At 37.2% G+C, this 20,674-nt stretch overlaps 1 protein-coding gene across 7 annotated transcripts in view; it reads left to right on the forward strand.

Annotated features, from left to right (window-relative positions):
• The window catches only part of LOC126755245 (protein N-terminal glutamine amidohydrolase), a 51,908-nt gene that overhangs the window by 21,601 nt on the left and 9,633 nt on the right, over positions 1 to 20,674 (forward strand). For all 7 annotated transcript variants that reach the window (XM_050467674.1, XM_050467673.1, XM_050467671.1 and 4 more), the window contains 3 exons: positions 11,452 to 11,605; positions 19,466 to 19,614; positions 20,462 to 20,586. In XM_050467674.1, coding sequence (XP_050323631.1) covers positions 11,452 to 11,605; positions 19,466 to 19,614; positions 20,462 to 20,586 — 428 coding nt within the window. The remainder of the gene's footprint in view (positions 1 to 11,451; positions 11,606 to 19,465; positions 19,615 to 20,461; positions 20,587 to 20,674) is intronic.

Here is a 20,674-nt window from a genome sequence, read left to right on the forward strand (position 1 = left end):
GGGTATCACCACTGAATTGAGCCAGAATAGTGACGTTTTAGATTAAAAATTGTCAAATAAGAAACAAATGTTGGTATGTGACCAGACATATTCTCCATTGTATTTTAACGTTAATAACTGAAATTATCTTTTTTGTTAACAGAAAATCCATTAGAGTTCCATGAAACTTAACTGTTTAATCCGACTTTTTTCTAAAACCTTCATTGGACCATATTTTTTAGTGGCAAAAAGAAATAGGTAATGAAAATGGATGTCGTTGGATGTTAGCATATTAAATAGGCGGAAAATGCATAAAAAAGTTAATAGTTTCAACAAAAGGGCACGTCAAGTCCCACGACATCAAACGACTCATTTGTTCTAATGAAAATTCACAGGAAATTTTAAATCAAAAGTAGTTGATATTGACTGGAAACTCAGATGTTTCGATTTGCCTCTTCTTGAGTTTTATTTTTGAACCAAAGTTTCGCCAGTAATCTTCACACAATTGTTGTTGCCTATAAAAGCGGGCAATGAATTTATATTGTAGTTGAAATTAAAGAAGGCCACTTTAAATAAATTAAAAAACTCTTACATGGTTTTTCTGAAATCATTGACAGCTTGTGTATCATCACAAAATACATAGCCCTCAGTTCTTGTGAAATTCTGACTTAATCGATTAAGAGAATGCCATTAAACATACATATATTTTTACGTGGAACTGTGGCAGTAATTGTATGCAAATTGTTTTGAAACGAATTCAGTGGCTGATCCCTTTGCTATCACAACCAGCGACTTCCTATTGCTTTATGCCACCAATGTGACTAACCCACAAGTATATTGTCGGCAGTTGCAATATATCAAGCTTAACTAACGAGTTTTCACCAGCACTGAAATCGAAATTAATTTCGGCCCGACATGGCTTATCCCAGCTTGCAATCAGGATATCGAATTGGTCGCACACAGATTGAATGAGTAGCCGCGATGGCGGTGGTCGGGTATAATTGCTGCTTGTACCGGGTCGAGAGTCGAGTGGCGTGCCACACGTTATCGCTGTTGGCGGCGCGCGGGATGGCATGGACCTGTCGCGCCAGCTTTGAAATTGGCGCTGGGAAAATTGGCATGACGGCACCGTGGCGGTTGACGCACCGCTGCTGCCTGCTCGTCATTCATTGCACTAAGTAATGTATGTGTAGGTGCTGATGTATGTTGTACGTTTGTATAAATGGCGCGACTATTTACATATTTGGAATGAGTGTGAGGCAAGTAGGTGTGTCGTCGCCATAAACTGTTGCTGTCGCAGAATGTTGCATGCCACAGAGGCCGAACATGAGCGAAGGCGCAACAGTGGCTACACGCATGTTTATGAATATTATGTCCATTTGGCACGATTCGCTTTTCATCATCACATCTGAGTGTGGGGGTGTGTGTCCTACACGGCGTGTCGTAAAACTAAGCACAAACAGTGGAGCGCTAGGCGGCGAGTTAGTTAGTGGCATGGTGTCGTGTCGCCACTCGGCGTCTTTGTTAAAATTTGTGGCACATACTCAAGTGCGGCAATGCAAAAGCGAAATGAGCAAATAAACTAAGTGCGGCTCGGTGTGAGTCGCGAGTAGGCGCAAATTGGCTAACCACTTTTTAGCTGACTGTAGCGTAGTGGACTACTTTAGACTGGGTCGCTGGAAGATGCCGAAAAGATGGTTATTCCGAAAATATACTTAAATCATTAAAATGATAGTTTTTGTTTTCATTTGATCGGCCATAAAATCATTAACTTCCGCTATATTTATTGTAGAAAATTCAGGGCCTTTATTAGAGGTCGTAAAGAAGACCTTTGTGGTTATGTTACGTTATTTACGACCCAGCTTAATATGAAACCATATTTACATGAAGAAGGTGGTTGGACTAGTTTTGCGTGTCGCAACGTTTATTACCTAGAACATATTGCCCACACTCATGACTGAAATAAAGTGCTCATAAAATTCTGCTACCCACATGATACGTTTTAACCCCATATATTTTAACAGACAACTAATAAAGCATTATTTATTTAAACCAAAAAGCTAGTTTACTGTTTTGTTGTTTCGTTTGAATTATTTGACTTTAATTTAAAAACTAAAATCTAAGGGAGTTTTAATAAAGTGGATTAAAATGGAACGTGTTCTCCCAACAAAAATTTCATAAATTTTTATAAGAAATAATTTTGATTTTACATTGTTTTTTGTACAAGGTCTGTCGCAAAAGAAACGGGACTGTTAAAAAAACAACAAAAAATTAATATTTTTCAAAAGTTATATTTTTTTATTCAAAGTAGTTTCCTTGTGCTTCGATACAGCGTTTAGCCCGGTCAATTAGCATTTCAAATGAGTGTTTAAGGTAATTTTTTGGAATGCTCTTGAGAATATCGGACGTCGCCTTTTGGATAGCTGAAATGTCCTGAAACCAGTGTCCTTTCATGGGCAAATGAAGTTTTCCAAATAGGTAAAAATCACAGGGTGCCAGATCAGGTGAGTAGGGTGAGTGATTAATGGTTAATATGGAGTTTTTTGTCAAAAAATCAGTGAGAAGCGTCGACCGATGACACGGCGCATTATCGTGCAACAGGCGGCAGGACCCTGCCTCACGGTATTCTGGTCGAGCACGACGAATGCGTGACAAAAGACGCTTCATAACACCAAGATAAAACACAGCATTAATCGTTTGGTCGGTGGGACGGTGGGACGAACTCTCGGTGTACAATACCCTCGGAATCGTAAAACCAAATCAGAATTGTCTTTATTTTTGACTTCTGAAGACGACTTTTTTTCGGTGATGGCTCGTCTGGATGCTTCCATTCGGCAACGTTTCATCACCAGTCACAATCGAATATTTGTAGTTTATGTCCTTTCTCGACTCCTTAATCAAATCCTTACAATGTTGGATTCGTAGCAATTTTTGCTCTTCAGTCAATTTGTGCGGAACAAACTTGGAGCACACCTTCCGTAGACCCAATTTATCTATCAAAATGCGACGAATGGAGTCTTTGGTGATATTTAACTCCATTTCCATGTAACGCAAAGAAGATTTCGGCTCATTCTTAATAAATTCCTGCACTTTTTCAATATTGTTTTGGGTAATCACTGATTTTGGCCGGCCCGACCTTCTGATCGTCACAGAGGTCCTCACGACCTTCTTGGAATCGCTTAAACCACTCATGCACATTACTACGGGATAGGCACTGATCACCATAAACTTTTTTCATCATTTAAAATGTTTCAGTAAACGTTTTCCCAAGTTTAAAACAAAATTTAATATTTGCTCTTTGTTCAAAATGCATTTTACGACCGATGACCAAAAGCTGCTGTCACTTTTTGATCGATAACATCGATTGTAGCTATCCAATTGTATTAAAATTTTTACGAAATGTCAACAAGAGATCAAACTTTTTATTTCATATACCCACCAATAGGTGGTGCCACCAGAAACAGCTATGTTTAAAAAGTTCTGTTTCTTTTGCGACAGACCTTGTAAGTACCCGCTGCAACAATGGATGGGTTAAGTGGGTGTATATTTCTGGAGTTGGATTCCTTTATAAAGCGTGGCTCAGGAAATGATTAAACTATGTGAAAAGAAAGCCTTAACGTAAGCTATAATGAAATTATATAATATATTTTTCAAGCCGAGGTAAGTGTCATTAAAACAGTGGTACATTTACTGCTCCGAAGTGCTTCCTCTTAAATCTCATGGCAGAATGGCGATACTGTCCTTGAGCTCACTGACCGTGCGTTGAGGAATGATTAAGGAATGCCTAGCCTTTTTATCAATAGCATCGATTCACTTTGTGATAAGACTAGTATGAGTATCAGACATCAGGGGTGTCGCAGGTAACTGTAAAACTGACGAACTGTTAAGCAAAGGCACTCTAGCTCCGCTATCATTAGAATGGGATTGGGTGGGTAGGATGCCAACTGCAGAGGCTGTGTGGAAGAATACGAGGTAGAAACATCTTAACACTTCTTTCTTGACTGTCCTCCGATTACGAGAGGGAGCTAGTACTTTTTGATATGCCACCGAGCTAGTTTGAATAGAAATTGAAAGCTTAAGCTAATTTGTATTGAAACAAGGCGCTTATGAGATCAGATACATAAATTATATTTTTTATAGCTTCACTTAAGACTGCATATAGTAGGCTGGATCAGCGATTGAAGCTGGATCAGCGTACTTCTGAATCAGAAATATTTATCGCTATGATTTGCGGAATAAACTTTAGCAATCAAACTGTCGCTAAACTTGGAGGAGCTGTGTATAATGGACGAACTCCACGGATCAAGACGCTCATAAAAGAACAGAGAGTTTTGAGCAAACGGTATATTTAGTGATGGGGCTAATTTCAACATTTTCAAGCAAAACTGTGGTAATAAAATATGGCGGAAAGCGAATTGTAAAATGCACGGTAAAAACACAAAATGTTCAGTCCAGCATAGAGATGCCAATGTAAAGATGTGAAGGTGTGTATGAGTGCAATTTATTACTGACAAATTAAATTATCCACACTATATTCAAATCTTAAATGATTGGTTTTCGGGTAGAATGTGTAGAAGTTCTCGCGAGTGCGGAATGTTCTCTGATCGCCTTTCACTTGGGAGTGGCCAAAAATGATTTTTTACATATGACTCAAGCAGCTCACGACTTCCGGTATTAGACCAAGTATCTTCTGGTTAGCCAAAGAACATACGTTTGAAGGCGAGCCAAAGAGAGAAGGCGAACTATTCATACTGAGGGTTGTGCGTTGAGTTTGGGACCCGCCAACCAATGAAAACTAATCAACAGCCTCGGATGAGAGACCCCCCTTTTCATGACGACTATGCCAAACGCACAAAAGATTAGAATTGAGGGCATGTACCGGGAATATCCGGTTCCTTAATTGAGAAGATTCCGCTGCCCAGCTGGTTGATGTCCTCGTAAAAATAAAGGTTGACATCACCGCCGTCCAAGAAATGCGATAGACGGGTCAAGGACTGAGACGAGTGGGTCTTTGTGGCATTTACTACAGTGGCCATATAAAGGAGCGCTAATTCGGTGTGGGATTCGTGGTGGGAGATAGACTTCGTCGCCGAGTCCTGGCATTCACCCCGGCGAATGAACGTCTAACACAATCCGCATCAAAGCGAAGTTCTTCAACATATCGCTGATTTACGCCCACACCCTGACGGGAGAGAAAGACGATGTGACCACAGAAGGCTTCTATGAGCGCTTGGAGAGCACCTTTGATGCCAGAATTGTGCTTGGCGACTTTAACGCCAGGATGGGCAAAGAAGGTATCTTTGGCACAGGGGTCGGGAAATTCAGTCTCCATGAGGAAACATCCCCAAGTGGGTTGAGGCTGATCGACTTCGATCAGACCACTATCTTTTTGCAGCTAAGATTCGTACTCGCCTCTGTGCAGCAAAAAACGCACCTCAACAAACACAAAGAAGGTTCGACGTCGAAAAGCTGCAATCACAACAGACAGCCGAACGATTTTCTACTCGACTTGCACTCCTGCTCTCTGAGAGCACTCATCAGCTATTCGATATAAGGGAACTGTGGGACGGCATTTCATGTTCCTAACGTACAGCTGCCAACGAAATCAATGGTTTTCGGATAAGAAGAACCTCTCCGAGCCGTTCGATACCAAACGAGGTTTCAGACAAGATGACCTCTTATCGTGCGACTTCTTCAATCTACGGCTCGAGAAAATAATTCAAGCTCGAGAGCTGAATATAGAAGGTACAATCTTCTGCAAGAGTGCACAGCTTCTGGCGTACGACAATAATTTTGATATCATTGGCCTCAACAAACGTGCCGTTAGTTCTGCTTTATTAAAACTGGATAAGGAAGCGAAGCAAATGAATCTGGTAATTAACGAGGGCAAGACGAAATATCTTCTGTCAACAATCAAACAGTTGTTGCCTCCGCCACTTGGCTCCCACGTCACTGTTGACAGTGGTAACTTCGAATTAGCCTTAACACCAACAACAACGTCCGCCTCGAAATCCAACGCAGAATATCTCTTGCCAACAGTAGCTACTTCGGACTAAGGAGGCATTTGAGAAGTAAAATCCGCTCTCGACGAACAAAAAACAAACTCTATAAGTCACTCATTATTCCCGTCTTGCTATATGGTGCTATGACAACATCTGATGAGTCAACGTTATGAGTTTGCGAGAGAAAGGTCCGGTGGAAGACTTATGGTCTTTTGCGCGTTGGCCACGGCGTATATCGCATTCGATAGAGCGGTCAGCTGTATGAGATATACGACAATATTGAAATAGTTCAGCAAATTAAAAGACAGCGGCTTCCACTCCGTTGGAAAGATCAGGTGGAGAACTTGACCTGGCTTCGCTTGGAAACTCCAATTGGCGCCGCATTGCAAAAAGAAGAAATGAAAGCTTTTCAACAACGAAATTATTTTCGTCGCATTTTTCCTGTATTCCCGTTGAGGTATATTGTGACAAAAATGAACCAGAAATTATTATTAATTTCCCCGGTAAATGATATTTCAAAAAAATGTATTTGCTAAGTTGATAGGACTATCCTTAACTACTATGCCAAATACGAGCGCCAACTGTTAACTAGTTTGTTTACAGCAGCTGCTTAAGTCGGTATACCTCAGTGGTGCTTTGCGATTTTACTAAAAAATACAAATGTCTAAAAAAAATTTGTCTCAAATTTCGTATTTCTTTCCAAATTTCGCGAGCGGAATCGTCGCGAATGTGCGGTAATTTAGTTTTATCAAAAATACAACCTTACGAGTGGTACAAAGCTTTCAAAGACGGTCGAGAGATCGTTAAAGACATGCATCGTTCTGGACGACCTTCTACTTCTTCAACTGTGAGTGAAGGATGTGGTACGTGAAAGTCGTCAGACAAGTGTTAGAGAGATGGCAAGAGAGCTCGACATCTCTCGCGAGTCCGTTTGAATGATTTTGGTGAATATTTGGGATATGAAACGCGTTTTTACTCGACTCGTCCCGAAAAAGCTGAATTTTTACAGTATACACGTCTCTTTGAACATGCTTGATCTTGCGAATTCCGATCCCACATTCATGGAGAGCATTATAAGTGCCGACGAGACATGGGTTAATGAGTTTGACATGCAAACAAGTCAACAATCATCGGAATGGAGAGGAAAAAAAGGAACCGAAACCGAAGAAACACGCCCTTCAAAATTAAGGTGAAGCTCATTCTTTTTTTTTCAATAATCGTGGTTAAGTGCATCATGAATTTGTTTCAGAGAGACAGGCGATCAAGGAGGAGTTCGGTGTGGTCGTACGTGAGAACATTCGTCGAAACGGCCGGAATTGTGGAGGAACAAAATTAGGGGTTTTTACACGATGATAATGCACAATCGCAACGAGCTCCGATTGTGACCGAATTTAAAGCCAAAAACGCAATGAATACCATCGATCAACCACCGTTTTCACCAGATTTGGCTCATATGACAATTAATAAAAATATTTCAGATAAAAAATTGTGAAAAGAAATATTACTTGAAAAATTCATATGGTGGTTTTCTAAGATCAATAAACGAGATTAATTAGGAAAAATTCACCATTTGTATAAAAATGAAAAAATTTTTCGAGATAAAACATTCGTAACCCTTAAAAATTCAACCATGCCCCCTCCTATTTTCCCAATCTCAAATCGGTCGTAAATTATTTTTCTTTTAGTTTCAGCTATTTTTTGTTTTCAAATATTACCTACCCTGGTCTGAATAATAAGGGTTGATAGTAAATTTTGGTATTCTGTTGTGGAACGACAGCTATTATGGATGCGTAATAGGGGCGTAAATCAACCAATTTTAATAAATTTGAATTTAAATTGTATTTACATATTATTAAGTACAGTAGCTAAATAGAAGGTATTTTCTGCTGAGCTTCCTTGGAGCTGGCATATAAATTAAGAAGATGCTTATTTATTAATTACAATGAATTATAACAACTTTAATTACATCGTTAAAATGCACTTAAGAAAGTTTAAGACCTTCATAACTAGTGCACCATAAGTGAGCATGTGAAGACGTAATAAAAATGCAACAACACCTGTGATAAATCATATTTCACACATCCATACATATGTACATATATGATATTCTATGTTATATACTAGAGAAAGAATGTATGTGTGAGTATGTAGCGTCTTTGTTTACCCTACATGCTTTATTACACACACACGTAACATAAGTACAAGCAAGAACTCGGGAGTGGGTCACGCAAAGAGGGCTTCGTGGTGAATAGAAAACGGTGTGCCCTTCTGCGAAGTTTGAGAAACCGCCCAAAATTGTGTTTCCCGCAAACATCTAACCATCAACGAGATGAACCGAACAACTGCTGCACTCGCTGACTGGTTGGCTGACAGGTAAGCAGTTCGTGGACAGGTGAGCAAGTGAACACCCGAAAACCTACGAAAATTCAACACAGTGAAATTAAGCGGTTGGTTGGGTTGTGCACCAAATGTAACTGTTGCTGGCACAAATTATTGTCGTCCCTAGCCTTTTGCTACTTTTGTTCGTTGCAAGTGTTGACTGCTCGGTCACTTGAGTTTTAACACATGCACGCGCGCACACATGTTCACATGCATATCTGTGTATATATGTAAATACATACATACATACATATGTTCACTGTTATACTTTCTAACTTTGATTGTGCGCTTTTTTAGCATTTAGTTAAAGTTCGCACTGTTTTTGTTGTTTTGCTTATAATTCTGCACAGAGTGCGGCGTGTCTGCGTTCTCTACTTACATACATATGGTACTATACCATACGTGAAGCATTGCTGGCTACTGACGAGGCAAAAGTTCAGTTGTGCGGAGGTAATGACACTGCTGCTTGCGGCTCGCCGCTTCCCTTTCTCACTTCCTGTAATTGTAATTAAAAATATTCGTTTTTCATTTTCGTGAGAAATTAAAAAAATTGGGCGCAGAGACAAAAACGAAATAACTGTCGGATTGTAACATTACAAAAAATTTTAAGCGCTAATATTTAATCCGTAGTTATCTAACTATTATGCTGAAATCCATGGTGAGATTTATTCATTTGAGGGGCTTAGTCTAATAAGATTATCAGATGATAATATTTATCTACATACATAGAATTTCATATAATTATATGGCCATATACATATGTATATAGCTGCGAGTAATAAAATAGTAGCGATGTAGACATTTATAAATGATCAGCGTGACGACTTGAATTGATATAGCCATATCTGTCTGTATTTAACTAGTTCCACAGTTTCTGAGATATATTTTGCACACGTACATGTCTACCCAAGAAGCTGTACATTTGTCGGAACCGGTGCCGGATCGCTTTAGCATACAGCTGCCATACGACCTGCAAAATCAAAAAAGGGCTTATATAGAAAATTATTTGACAATGTATCGTCACCAAATTTGACATTTGATTAGGATTATTTTTTACGATCACCGAATAAATTTTTCCGATCGGATTATTATATAGTTGATATACAACTGCCCAATAAAAATGAAGTTTTTGTATGGAAAACGTTTTTCATTTTTGTTGTTGTTTATATAGGAACCTTAGAAGGGCTGCGAGAGCTGTCTAGTAGATACATAGCTGGTCCTTGAAGTAACTGACAAGTCTATTTTTATACTCTCGCAACAAAGTTGCTAAGGAGAGTATTATAGTTTTGTTCACATAACGGTTGTTTGTAAGTCCTAAAACTAAAAGAGTCAGATATAGGGTTATATATACCAAAGTGATCAGGGTGACGAGTAGAGTTGAAATCCGGATGTCTGTCTGTCCGTCCGTCCGTGCAAGCTGTAACTTGAGTAAAAATTGAGATATCATGATGAAACTTGGTACACGTATTCCTTGGCTCCATAAGAAGGTTAAGTTCGAATATGGCCTACTGCCACGCCCACAAAATGGCGAAAACCGAAAACCTATAAAGTGTCATAACTAAGCCATAAATAAAGATATTAAAGTGAAATTTGGCACAAAGGATCGCATTATGGAGGGGCATATTTGGACGTAATTTTTTTGGAAAAGTGGGCGTGGCCCCGCCCCCTGCTAAGTTTTTTGTACATATCTTGGAAACTACTATAGCTATGTCAACCAAACTCTATAGAGTCGTTTCCTTTAGGCATTTCTATATACCAGTTCAAAAATGGAAGAAATCGGATAATAAACACGCCCACCTCCCATACAAAGGTTATGTTGAAAATCACTAAAAATGCGTTAACCGACTAACCAAAAACGTCAGAAACACTAAATTTTACGGAAGAAATGGCAAAAGGAAGCAGCTCCCAGGCTTTTTTAAAAATTTAAAATGGGTGTGGCGTCGCCCACTTATGGACCAAAAACCATATCTCAGGATTTCAATGAAATTCGGTATATAATATTTTCCTAACACCCTGATGACATGTACGAAATATGGGTGAAATCGGTTCACAACCACGCTTTCTTCCAATATAACGCTATTTTGAATTCCATCTGATGTCTTCTCTGTATAATATATACATTAGGAACCAATGATGATAGCGGAATAAAACTTTACACAAATACGGTATTGGAAAAATATGTAAATGACGTATAATGAAATCTCGATTATCACTTTATCATGCGAGAGTATAAAATGTTCGGTGACACCCGAACTTAGCCCTTCCTTACTTGTTTTATTTAAAATACTCACAAGTCTGTAATCAGCATTTAATAGTTGTAAGGCAAATTTTTTTCTTAGCATATACTATATATTTTCTAGTCAAAATGATAGAGGATCTGACCTGTTAGAACCTTGTTACATATAATAAACCATACAACAGATTGAAAAGAGAAACGTCGGAAACTTTTCGACAACCCCTATTTAAAATAATACATTTTTGGACAACAGAAAGTTAAGGATTATTTCATATCACATTTTATAATATCTGTATATGTGACCTGGTCTACGGAAAGGGGGCTTAGGTGTCAAAAAATCAATTTTCACTTTTTAGTTGATTCGGATGGAAGATCACAACAAGATAACAACACTTACTGGACTAGTTTTCGCACGTTAGCTCCCTTTTCGTAGACCAGGTCACATATATCTTTCAGTTTGTAGCAGTCTCTCTAATGAGTCTAATAAAACCTTACTTGAATACTTAAGAACGCACTTTCAAGATTTTGTTATACTCATACTGCTGATTAAATCGTCTTGAAAGCGTTTAGATGCGATATTATAAATGTCATAAATGAAAAGTTGTTTGTCTAGCGAAATATAATAGAACTTCACACTGCGATGTGATTAAACTGTTGATTTTCGCGCAGCCATCTAATACTTGATAGGATATTTACATATTGTACATATGTGAATTTGGAATATTTGTGGTGTGCACAAGTATAGTTCAACATTCTTAGGCATTCCGCTTATTCTAAACATTTATTCATTTACATATTATACTTAAATTCTTTGTACTCATGTTCTTCTCCTTCCTCCAAATCGTGTATTTGTAGCGAAGAGAATGTTTGGAAACTTTGTGAACAAGTGAAGAAAACACGCATCGATGAACTTTCCAAGTGCTACGCGGTGTTCGTGTCAAATGAGGGGCGCACGGTGCCGCTATGGCGTCAAAAAGCAGGACGTGGCGATGATCAGGTCGTGATATGGGTAAGTAACAAATCAAACAACAATGTGTGTAAAGTACGAAAGAAGAAAGCCGAATACATGAAAAAAGAATAAAACAAAAAAGAAAAACAACGAAGGCTGCAATGTTCAAATAAAGCGCAACACATTCTGTTGCGCACAAGTGGCACTTGTAAGCGCTTACCGCTTTTCTTGCTGCTCGCATGCTGTTACTTCGCCCTTTTGCACAGTTGCCATATTTAAACTGTTGCAAAGCTAGTGTCAAATTCTATACACATACGCCACAACACATTCATATCTAATACTCTTTCTTCGCCCTATTCTTCGCAAAAACCCAATCCTTCGATTAGGGTGTGCTAGGGCATAGTACAGAGCATACGTTGCGTATGAGTAACTTTCATACGTTTGAAAACGATTACATTTGAACTGATTTCCAATTATTGCTTTTAATTATACATTGAGCAAGGTTTATTCAATTTGCCCAGAAGGATACGTCGGAGACCCTAGCTTGGCAGATTTAGCTCTGACTGCCTGTATATATGCGAACTATTCCATCAGTAATTAATATGTTGATCCACACTATGATGACACTATAGGATATAGCTGTCATACAAACTGATAGATCAAAATCAAGTCCTTTTATGGAAAACTTAAAAAGAGACAAAGATACAAAGATACAATCTCCAAACAAATTGTTCAGTTGGGATCGTAGATGTCAGCTGAATTTATCGATTTCACAAAACAAACTTAATTAAAATATTATCAAATTAAAATAATTCCTATAACTTTACATCCAAAACCTCGAAATGAGCAATACTATTATGCACACAAATTTTTAGGTAATATGAAAGTCACTGTTAACTTTATTCTTCGCAGTTAATCGAATCTTAAAGAGCTATCCTAAAGTATTTGATGACTGAAAAGTGTTTTTATATAATTTGTTTGAATATCTAAATTTTTCGAACCCTCCTAACATATATTCGACACTATTATTTATACTTCAGCTCATGTATATACACACATTCATGCAATGCCCTGCACGTTCCTGGGTACGTTAAACGCACGTACGTGTCTTGTCTCCGTTGCTGACGCCATCTCTGCCGTCCTTTCGACGCAGCCGAATGCGCGAACATTTGCACTTTTCACACAAATAATGCCTTTGAATTGAAAATTGATTGATGATAGAAAAGTGTTTCCTAGCGAAGATTTCAAACTCCTCACACAAACACTTCAGAATTATTTTTTATTCTTACCATTATTAGTGAACTTGCCGAATTTTCCATTTCTGCAACTCTAAATCTTCAAATTGTAGATTTATTATACACATGCAAAAATATGTTCGAAAATTTGAACAATTAGCAGCTGAAGTTCTCCACGAGAGAATAACATACTCTCTTTAATCGGTACCGTCATTAAGTACGTACCATGTGAATATAATAACACAATAAAATTTAATATAATGAAAATTTTTAAGTTTGAGCTTGAGCTTAAGGTCTGTAACTTGAGTAAAAATTGAGACATCTTGATGAAACTTAGTATGGTATGCGCGCTTCCTGGTTAAAAAAAGGCATGTGTTCGTAGATGGTCGTAATAGGACCACTGCCACGCCCACAAAACGCCGTTAACCGAAAACCTATAAAGTGTCTTAACTAAGCACTAAATTAGGATATAAAACTCTAATTTGTCACAGGGGATCGCAGTAGCAAGAAGCTGACAATTTTGAAAATGTAATATAAATAATAAGTTTAATGTACATATCTCTGAAACTAATTAAGATACAACAACCATAACAACAAAGTTATAAAAACTCCAACCGACAGTATAAAAATGGGTGAAATCGGATGGTAGCCCCGCCCCATAAAACGGTGGCCATTAGATTCTACAAAGTAAGGAGCAACTAGTATGTATAACAGGATACAACATTGCACGAATAATGCCTTTGAAATATACATCTTATGACTAGGGTTACCATATCGGTCTCAGTCAAAATCAGTCCCGTTGCATATGTACCTGAGAGGCTATTATGCTCGTTACTCCTGATTAAGGAAAAAATACGCTCGCAATTTGCGTTGTGACCAGGGATAGACAACAAATACCGAACTATTATCAAGATTTCGGAAAACGACTCAACGTTCTTATTAGCTTTGAAGAATTGACGCAGCTGCTCATTAACAGATTGGGCATAAAACCGTCTGATATTTCTCGGTCCTCTTTTTTCGATTTCAAGAACGCATTCAAATTTGCCAACTGATCGATCAATTTGTTGTCGTCAATATTAACATTTTTCGAGTCTAAAAACTGAATCGTCTTAACATTTAATGCAGTCGTATTTCCATGCGACGATATACATGTATGCATTATGGCGATAACATACATATGGTGTGCGTTCCAAAACTCAACCGAGTTCGACTCGCGCAGGAATTTTATGCCGAAAAAACCTGCGCCAGTTGAACTCGGTTGAGTTTTGAAACGCAACCATGAATGATATGATTCATATAAATGCATCCTACGCGTGGCGCGCAAATTCAAAACGCCCAAGTAAACTAAAACGCTGTGATGCTTACTTTTTTTCACGCACTTGCTCAAAAAAATAATAATAATTAAAAGCATCGCCGATTCAGGAGGAAACCAGGAAATCAGTGCATCACGAAAATCAGAGAATTTTAACGAAAATCAAGAAATTTGTGCGGAAGGTCAAAATCAGGGAACTCCCTGACAAATCAGGGAATATGGTAACCCTACTTTTGACTAAACATTGTAGAAATGGAACCAAAACGGTTCAAACCCCTGGGTACTGGGTATTTTGAACCCAGTACCAATATTTAACTTTTACTGTAAATATCGATCAATATGTGCGATATATAACACCGGTCAACAAAAAAAAAATTTTTTTTGGGGTTTCTGTTCTCATTGTTGAATTCTTAATTAATTTATTTTTGCAAATTCCAAAATTGCGTACTTAAATATTTTAAATCTTTAGTATGCAACAAACGTAAGTATGCATAACCCTTCTGAAGCTTACTCTCTAACCACTACATACTTTGAACTAACTTTTTGAACCAAAAACTGTAGTCAAATTGACTACAATCAGGACTTCTGGGAGGCCAATTATTTGCAGCTATGCAACCAGGAACATTGATTTTAGGTCACTGCTGAGTGATTTTTGCCTAGTGTACTGAGGCAAAAATCCATTATTAATTGCTTTTAAAGCATCTTGAATAAAAACGACTGTTAACCACTTATTCACAGAAAAGAGTTTTATATTTATGCTAGCAGCTGAATGGTAACGACGCAAAAATGAGAAACGCCGGCATAAAATACAAGGAGTCATTGTAGAGCTCTGAAATTTTGCACAGGTTATTTTTGAGACAATTGCAGTTTTTAAAAAAAAAATTAAGAAAATTCGCCCACTTTTACGCCCACCTGCCATACAGTCGAAATTTGTAAAATGCCGTATTGTCCGTAATACTTTAGGTATAACTTTCAATTTTGGTATACTTGAATGTTATATGTTACAAACATTATGAAATATAAAAACTTTGGCCCAGTTAAATCGGATACTACCTCAACATAAAAAGTACTTATTTTATAAAATATATTAAATACAACGTTCAAATTAGTGATATTACTTAATTTATATCATTTAAAATGTTTATACAAAAAAATGAATAAAATCACGTACCTCCCATTGAAATGCAATAAAAAAAACAACCCCATTCAATAATTTTTTAACATCATCATTATTCTAATTTTTTCAATTTGATCTCATTCTAAATGAATTAATATAAAATCTGATTATATTTGCAAGTGGCATTAATCTTCATTATTAGAAAAAAAATTTTCGGTTATACAGTTTCTCTATTATTCATTGTTTATTCCTGTAGCAAAAAAAAAAAGTACAGTTGAACAGATTTCTGGTATTGAATCGATGGAAAAAATGCCCAAAAGACAACAAGGTTACCAAAAATTTTCACAATATTGGCTTATGATCTTGAAACAAAAATAATTATAATGCGAGAGACTATTTTTATTTTCCTGCCAGGCGAAGCAGAAACAATATAATTTCTAATTCATTATAATGTTATAACCATTTGTTGTCATTAAAAATTTCATCACGCAAATTGACCTTAACAAAATTATTATCAAATTTTGTAAAATGTCAAAAATTGCATAAAGCTCATAAATTCCATAATATCTTAAGAAACCCACTATGCAACAAACAATTAAAAAAAAATAAAAGTAAAAGTTGTAAACATGCTATTGCATGTTTACCTCTAACGACAGAACATGCGCGTTACGTACTTTTTGTAGTTTTTTGTATGTTTAATGTGCTTTTGCAAAATTTTGCTATATGTCCTCTACTTTAAATTAAATTGATTTCAAACTTTCATTTGGTATAACTGCACCTAGGGCGAGGGGCTGCTCTATATTTCCAGCTATGAAAATGCAAAATATTCAATTTTTGCACCACAGTTCTGCTGTTAAGAAAAAAAATTGTGTTTTTTTGTTTTTAATTTATTTTTTCATTTACTCATTCTACAATAACTAAATTAAAAAAATACTTGAAAGTTGTTATTATGCATTTTTATTTTAATGCTTTTGATTATTACATATTGAACTAACATATTTCAAGCGCGTTGGCATAAACTTTGACATCTTGCTGTTATGAGGCTGAAATTTCAGGGAATTTTTACCCATATATTGTTAAATACTTGAAAATTTCACAGAAGTGAAGAGATGTCAAAAACCATTTTTTGCCGCGGTTACTACTGGCTGAATGTGCGACGTTGAACCGTTTAAGTACAATTTTTCCGTTTTTAGAAGCGTAGATGTTGTCCTTCTGTTTATTAAAAACTTCTTCAACTGAAACATTTTTTTATCTGTTAAATTTATTGACGGTAGATTTTCGTATAGAGATCATCTCGAATCAGTCTTGACATTGATCCGGTTGATATATGGAATCCCTTGACATTGTATGTATTGGTTTGAACCACATTAGAACGACCACTTCTCCCACTGTCATCAACTATAGACGTTTGGGAAAAAGGACATAGTTGTACGTGGTGTGTGGTACGATCACCTTCTTCCAATTGCAACCATAAACAGTTGGTTATTATCGATCTATACCGCTCTCCATTGACAATAACGGTGTCACTAGCTTCATTTCGAAAGGACCAATGATTCCACCAGACCAAAAACCTTACCAAACTGTCAATTTAGGTGAATGACATTTTTTTTCTTGAATAATTTGCGGATTTTCTTCGCACCACATTTTAGCAAATTCACCACATTTACGGAGGTCCAATGGCTTCAGTTCTTAAGTGAGAACAATTTTATACGGATGTAAGCCCAAATTTTCTCAAAATCCGTTAGGTTAGAGTTTGAGGCAGTCTCAATACTTGAGAACATCTTAGAATCGACTAAATGCGGTTTTCAGCAACACTTGCCTGAACGGCGACGATTTTTTCATTACTTCGAGCGGGTCTTATTGGCATTTGCACATTATGAAAAGACATGTGTGCTCGAAGTTCTTAACAATTCGACGAATAGCGAGGAATTCTTGCAATTGGAGAACGATTATTTTGGTAATAAAATTGATTAATTTGTAAACGTTGTTCTTGCGTTTCATCTTTCGATGATGAAATTTCAAACATTACTGAATACAATGAAAAAGAATTACAGATCACGACTTATTAAAAATGGCCGAAACGACTCTTCGAAATAATATCATCCTTCCTAATAGGGATATTAAGATAGGTCAAAATTCAGATGATTTATGGAAAGATGTTGCGGTAAATCCGCCTCTTCTTGGCACAAAATTAGTTGTATCATTTGGACTTCTAGAATTTGCCAAAAACCGACCTTCGTTTGGTTTAAAGCATACTTTAGTTTTCTACAACCATGATTCTATTGACATAATAGTAAAATAAGTGGTAATGAATGAAATAAAGAAATTCGAGTTTTTTTTCTTTACTTCCAGAATAATTCGTCAAAGCATGATCTACTTTAATCACTCTGGATGGACCCTTATGATTTTTCCCCTTTAAAGTTTTTAATCACACAAAACTCATTACTGTTAAATAATAATATTAGCTTTTTTGAGGCCGTGGTGTGATACAATCCTCAAATCGACCCGAACCTTGTGAATCACTTTCATACATATAAGCATTGAATGGTTTTGACTTTAAATTCTCTTTGAAATTGCTAATAGACACCATAAAGAGATTTCTAAATTCTTAAAATTAGGACAGCAAATGCGGCCGTTTTTCACTTTTACTTTTCTCTCCAAATAAAGGTCACGCTGTATTTGTTTGAAGTACTTAATGTACTACGTATTCACTGAAAAGCAACGTTCGAATTCATTAGTCAGTTGCATCCGGTGACTGTCAAACATTAAATACACAACACAAGCGCGAAATGATAGAAGACTTTATTGGCAGCGCTAGTCGATGAAGGGCTGGTTAGAAAAGGCATTGCAGTTACACCGGTGACTACCACCCCGTGCTGCAGAGCAGCTGCATTTCAGACAGAGGCTGTGACCAGGCCATCACAACCGATCGGCGTCATCAATTATGTATGAATTTACTCGGCGAACGCGTTCGCTGGTGAGATGACTGGAGAGTGATGTATGTTCTGCTTCAATTTTATTAGCGAAAAGTAGATACGACTACGTGGCCAGGGTCACACAAAGCTTCATGTATTGTTACTGTAGTTGCAATTCCGTGAAAATTCGGTGGCGATTTGGTATGTTGGCTCGCAGCACGGAAAAGGGCAAATAAGAAATGTGTGGCGTCGCCTAGCGCCCTTGCTCGGCTGTTCTGACTTGTTGGCTGATTGCTTATTCTGCGTGTTCTAAGCTTATCCTTGGCCGTTCACAATTCTATGGGCGCTTGGTTTGTTCGTAAAATTTTTTACGTAGAAGTAAAATCTCATGAATACACTTAACCTTTCCCGTGCATGCATTAATAAAGTCATATTGGCTAACTACGTACTCTAAGTAGCCGCCCTCGAGTTTCTTCTTTGCCTACTTTTCGGAGCACAAGAAAAAAATACAAAAAAAAAACAGAGTAAAATAGCAAATGCACATGAAGAGCCGGACCTAAATGGAAAAGGCAATTTCAGTGGGGCCTGCAAGCGCGTAGTTAGGCTGGCTAGCAGCAATTGGAGGTTATTCGTGAATTTTGCGAATTTGTCTACTAATAAAATAAAGAAATTATGTGCTTGATGGCTGACATGCCGAGGCCAGTATAAGCTTGAAGGCGCGCCAATTTTACGGTCGGCGAGGGAAGTTTGTGGCGAATGGCGCAATGGCTCAATGAGCATCATACACACCACACCAGTAGCCGTTATTTGTTGTTATTTTAGCGTGTAAATGGCGTATAGCATGTTGAACGTGGCATGTGCACAAAATACCCGTCGGCGTTAATGTTCACAACTACAATTACAGAGCGAGCAAAAAATTCATCCAGCATTTACCTTAAAAAATCTACACTCGTGCTTATATATTTAGAAGTATATGTTTTTATAAATGTTCTTTCTTTTTATGTGAGCGTGTATATTTGCTGTTACAGTACTTCTCTTTCGTGCCAGTCTTAAGTCCCCTTGGGCTCTGTGTTTTTGTCCGCCTATTACCGCTACCAGTTGTAGCCTTGTCAAACCCCGCATCACGAATATGTAATGCAGTTTATTATTATTTTTTCGTTAGATTCTTTCTTTTCTGCATTACAACTTTTTTACATATATGTATATGTGAAGGCTTGTTTGAGTATACGTCTATTTAGGCACCTACATATAACTGTATTCTTACTGTTCCACGTAATATAGATATGCATTTCAAATAAATTTACAGCGTTTTGCACTAAATTTATATTTTATTTCTTCTAGGACTACCACGTCTTCTTTATGCACAATCCATCGCCAAATCGCTGCTTGGTGTTTGACTTGGACACGACACTACCTTTTCCTACATATTTTCACAAGTACGTAACAGAAACGTTTCGCTCGGATCTTGCGCTGAGACCGGAACATCACAGGTGAGTAGTTATGCGGTTTAGATCGTAGAATAGATGGCATTAAGAAAATGTTTGTACTAAATTTCCCGTGGTTTGTGGGATGTCAAATTGCATCGGAAAATGGACGTTATAAGCATGGCGGGAACCGCGAAGAAAAACACGATACCTCCATCCAACAATTGTTGCAGAAAAAATCTACGAAATTACGTCAAATACGCGTATCTTCTGATGAATTTAATAGATAATTAATGCCCTTTAGTCATTAAAAAAGCATTTTAAATGATGAAGCTAGAAAAACTATGTGCAATTGTCTTCTATATTTGGAAAAACATATTCAGATCTTCATATTCGGTTGAAAAACTTAGGAAAACGTAGGAATCGATTTATATAGGGAGGTAGCTCTGGAGTTCAGTGAATTTCGTCAATAATTCTAGACGCTATCCAGGAATTGGACAAGTTACAGAACTTATAAATCAAAAAAGTTCAGAAATAAATGAGTGTACCAATAAATCCGCAAGAATATCGAGCAAATGACCAAAATTTTACTACACAAACAATAAAAGATACACTGAAAAACATTAGATTTATTAAGTAGGCCTCACTTGAGCTGGTGCCCACTTTTGGGTATCCTCGAGATAGTTATAAAATCCACAAATAGAAGCCCCAGTATTTGCTTATGCATGTTTTCTTATGTATATCGAAGAAAAATATTGATTTCTTGAAACAATTAGCTAGTTTGCAAATTTCATTTATATCGTCTTATTGGGTTGATAGAATTGAAAAATTGTGCATTCCGCATTAACTTATTGAAATATTTAATATATTATAGCATCTGATAACATTTGCATCATTATCATTTTATTTGCAGGTACTTCAGAGTCATACCCGCAGAAACATATCTAAGTGAATTTTCATCCGACCGCCGCCACATGCGAAGGCCAGATGGCAGTTGGATAAAGCCACCGCCGTCATACCCGCCCATACAGTCAAACAGTAAGGCATTTCAGGCATTTATTTTTCATTTACGATTCGATTATAATGTTATTGGGTTTGAATTTCATTTCATATATTTTTATCAACA

Source organism: Bactrocera neohumeralis, chromosome 4, assembly GCF_024586455.1.
Source record: "Bactrocera neohumeralis isolate Rockhampton chromosome 4, APGP_CSIRO_Bneo_wtdbg2-racon-allhic-juicebox.fasta_v2, whole genome shotgun sequence".
Classification (NCBI taxonomy): domain Eukaryota; kingdom Metazoa; phylum Arthropoda; class Insecta; order Diptera; family Tephritidae; genus Bactrocera; species Bactrocera neohumeralis.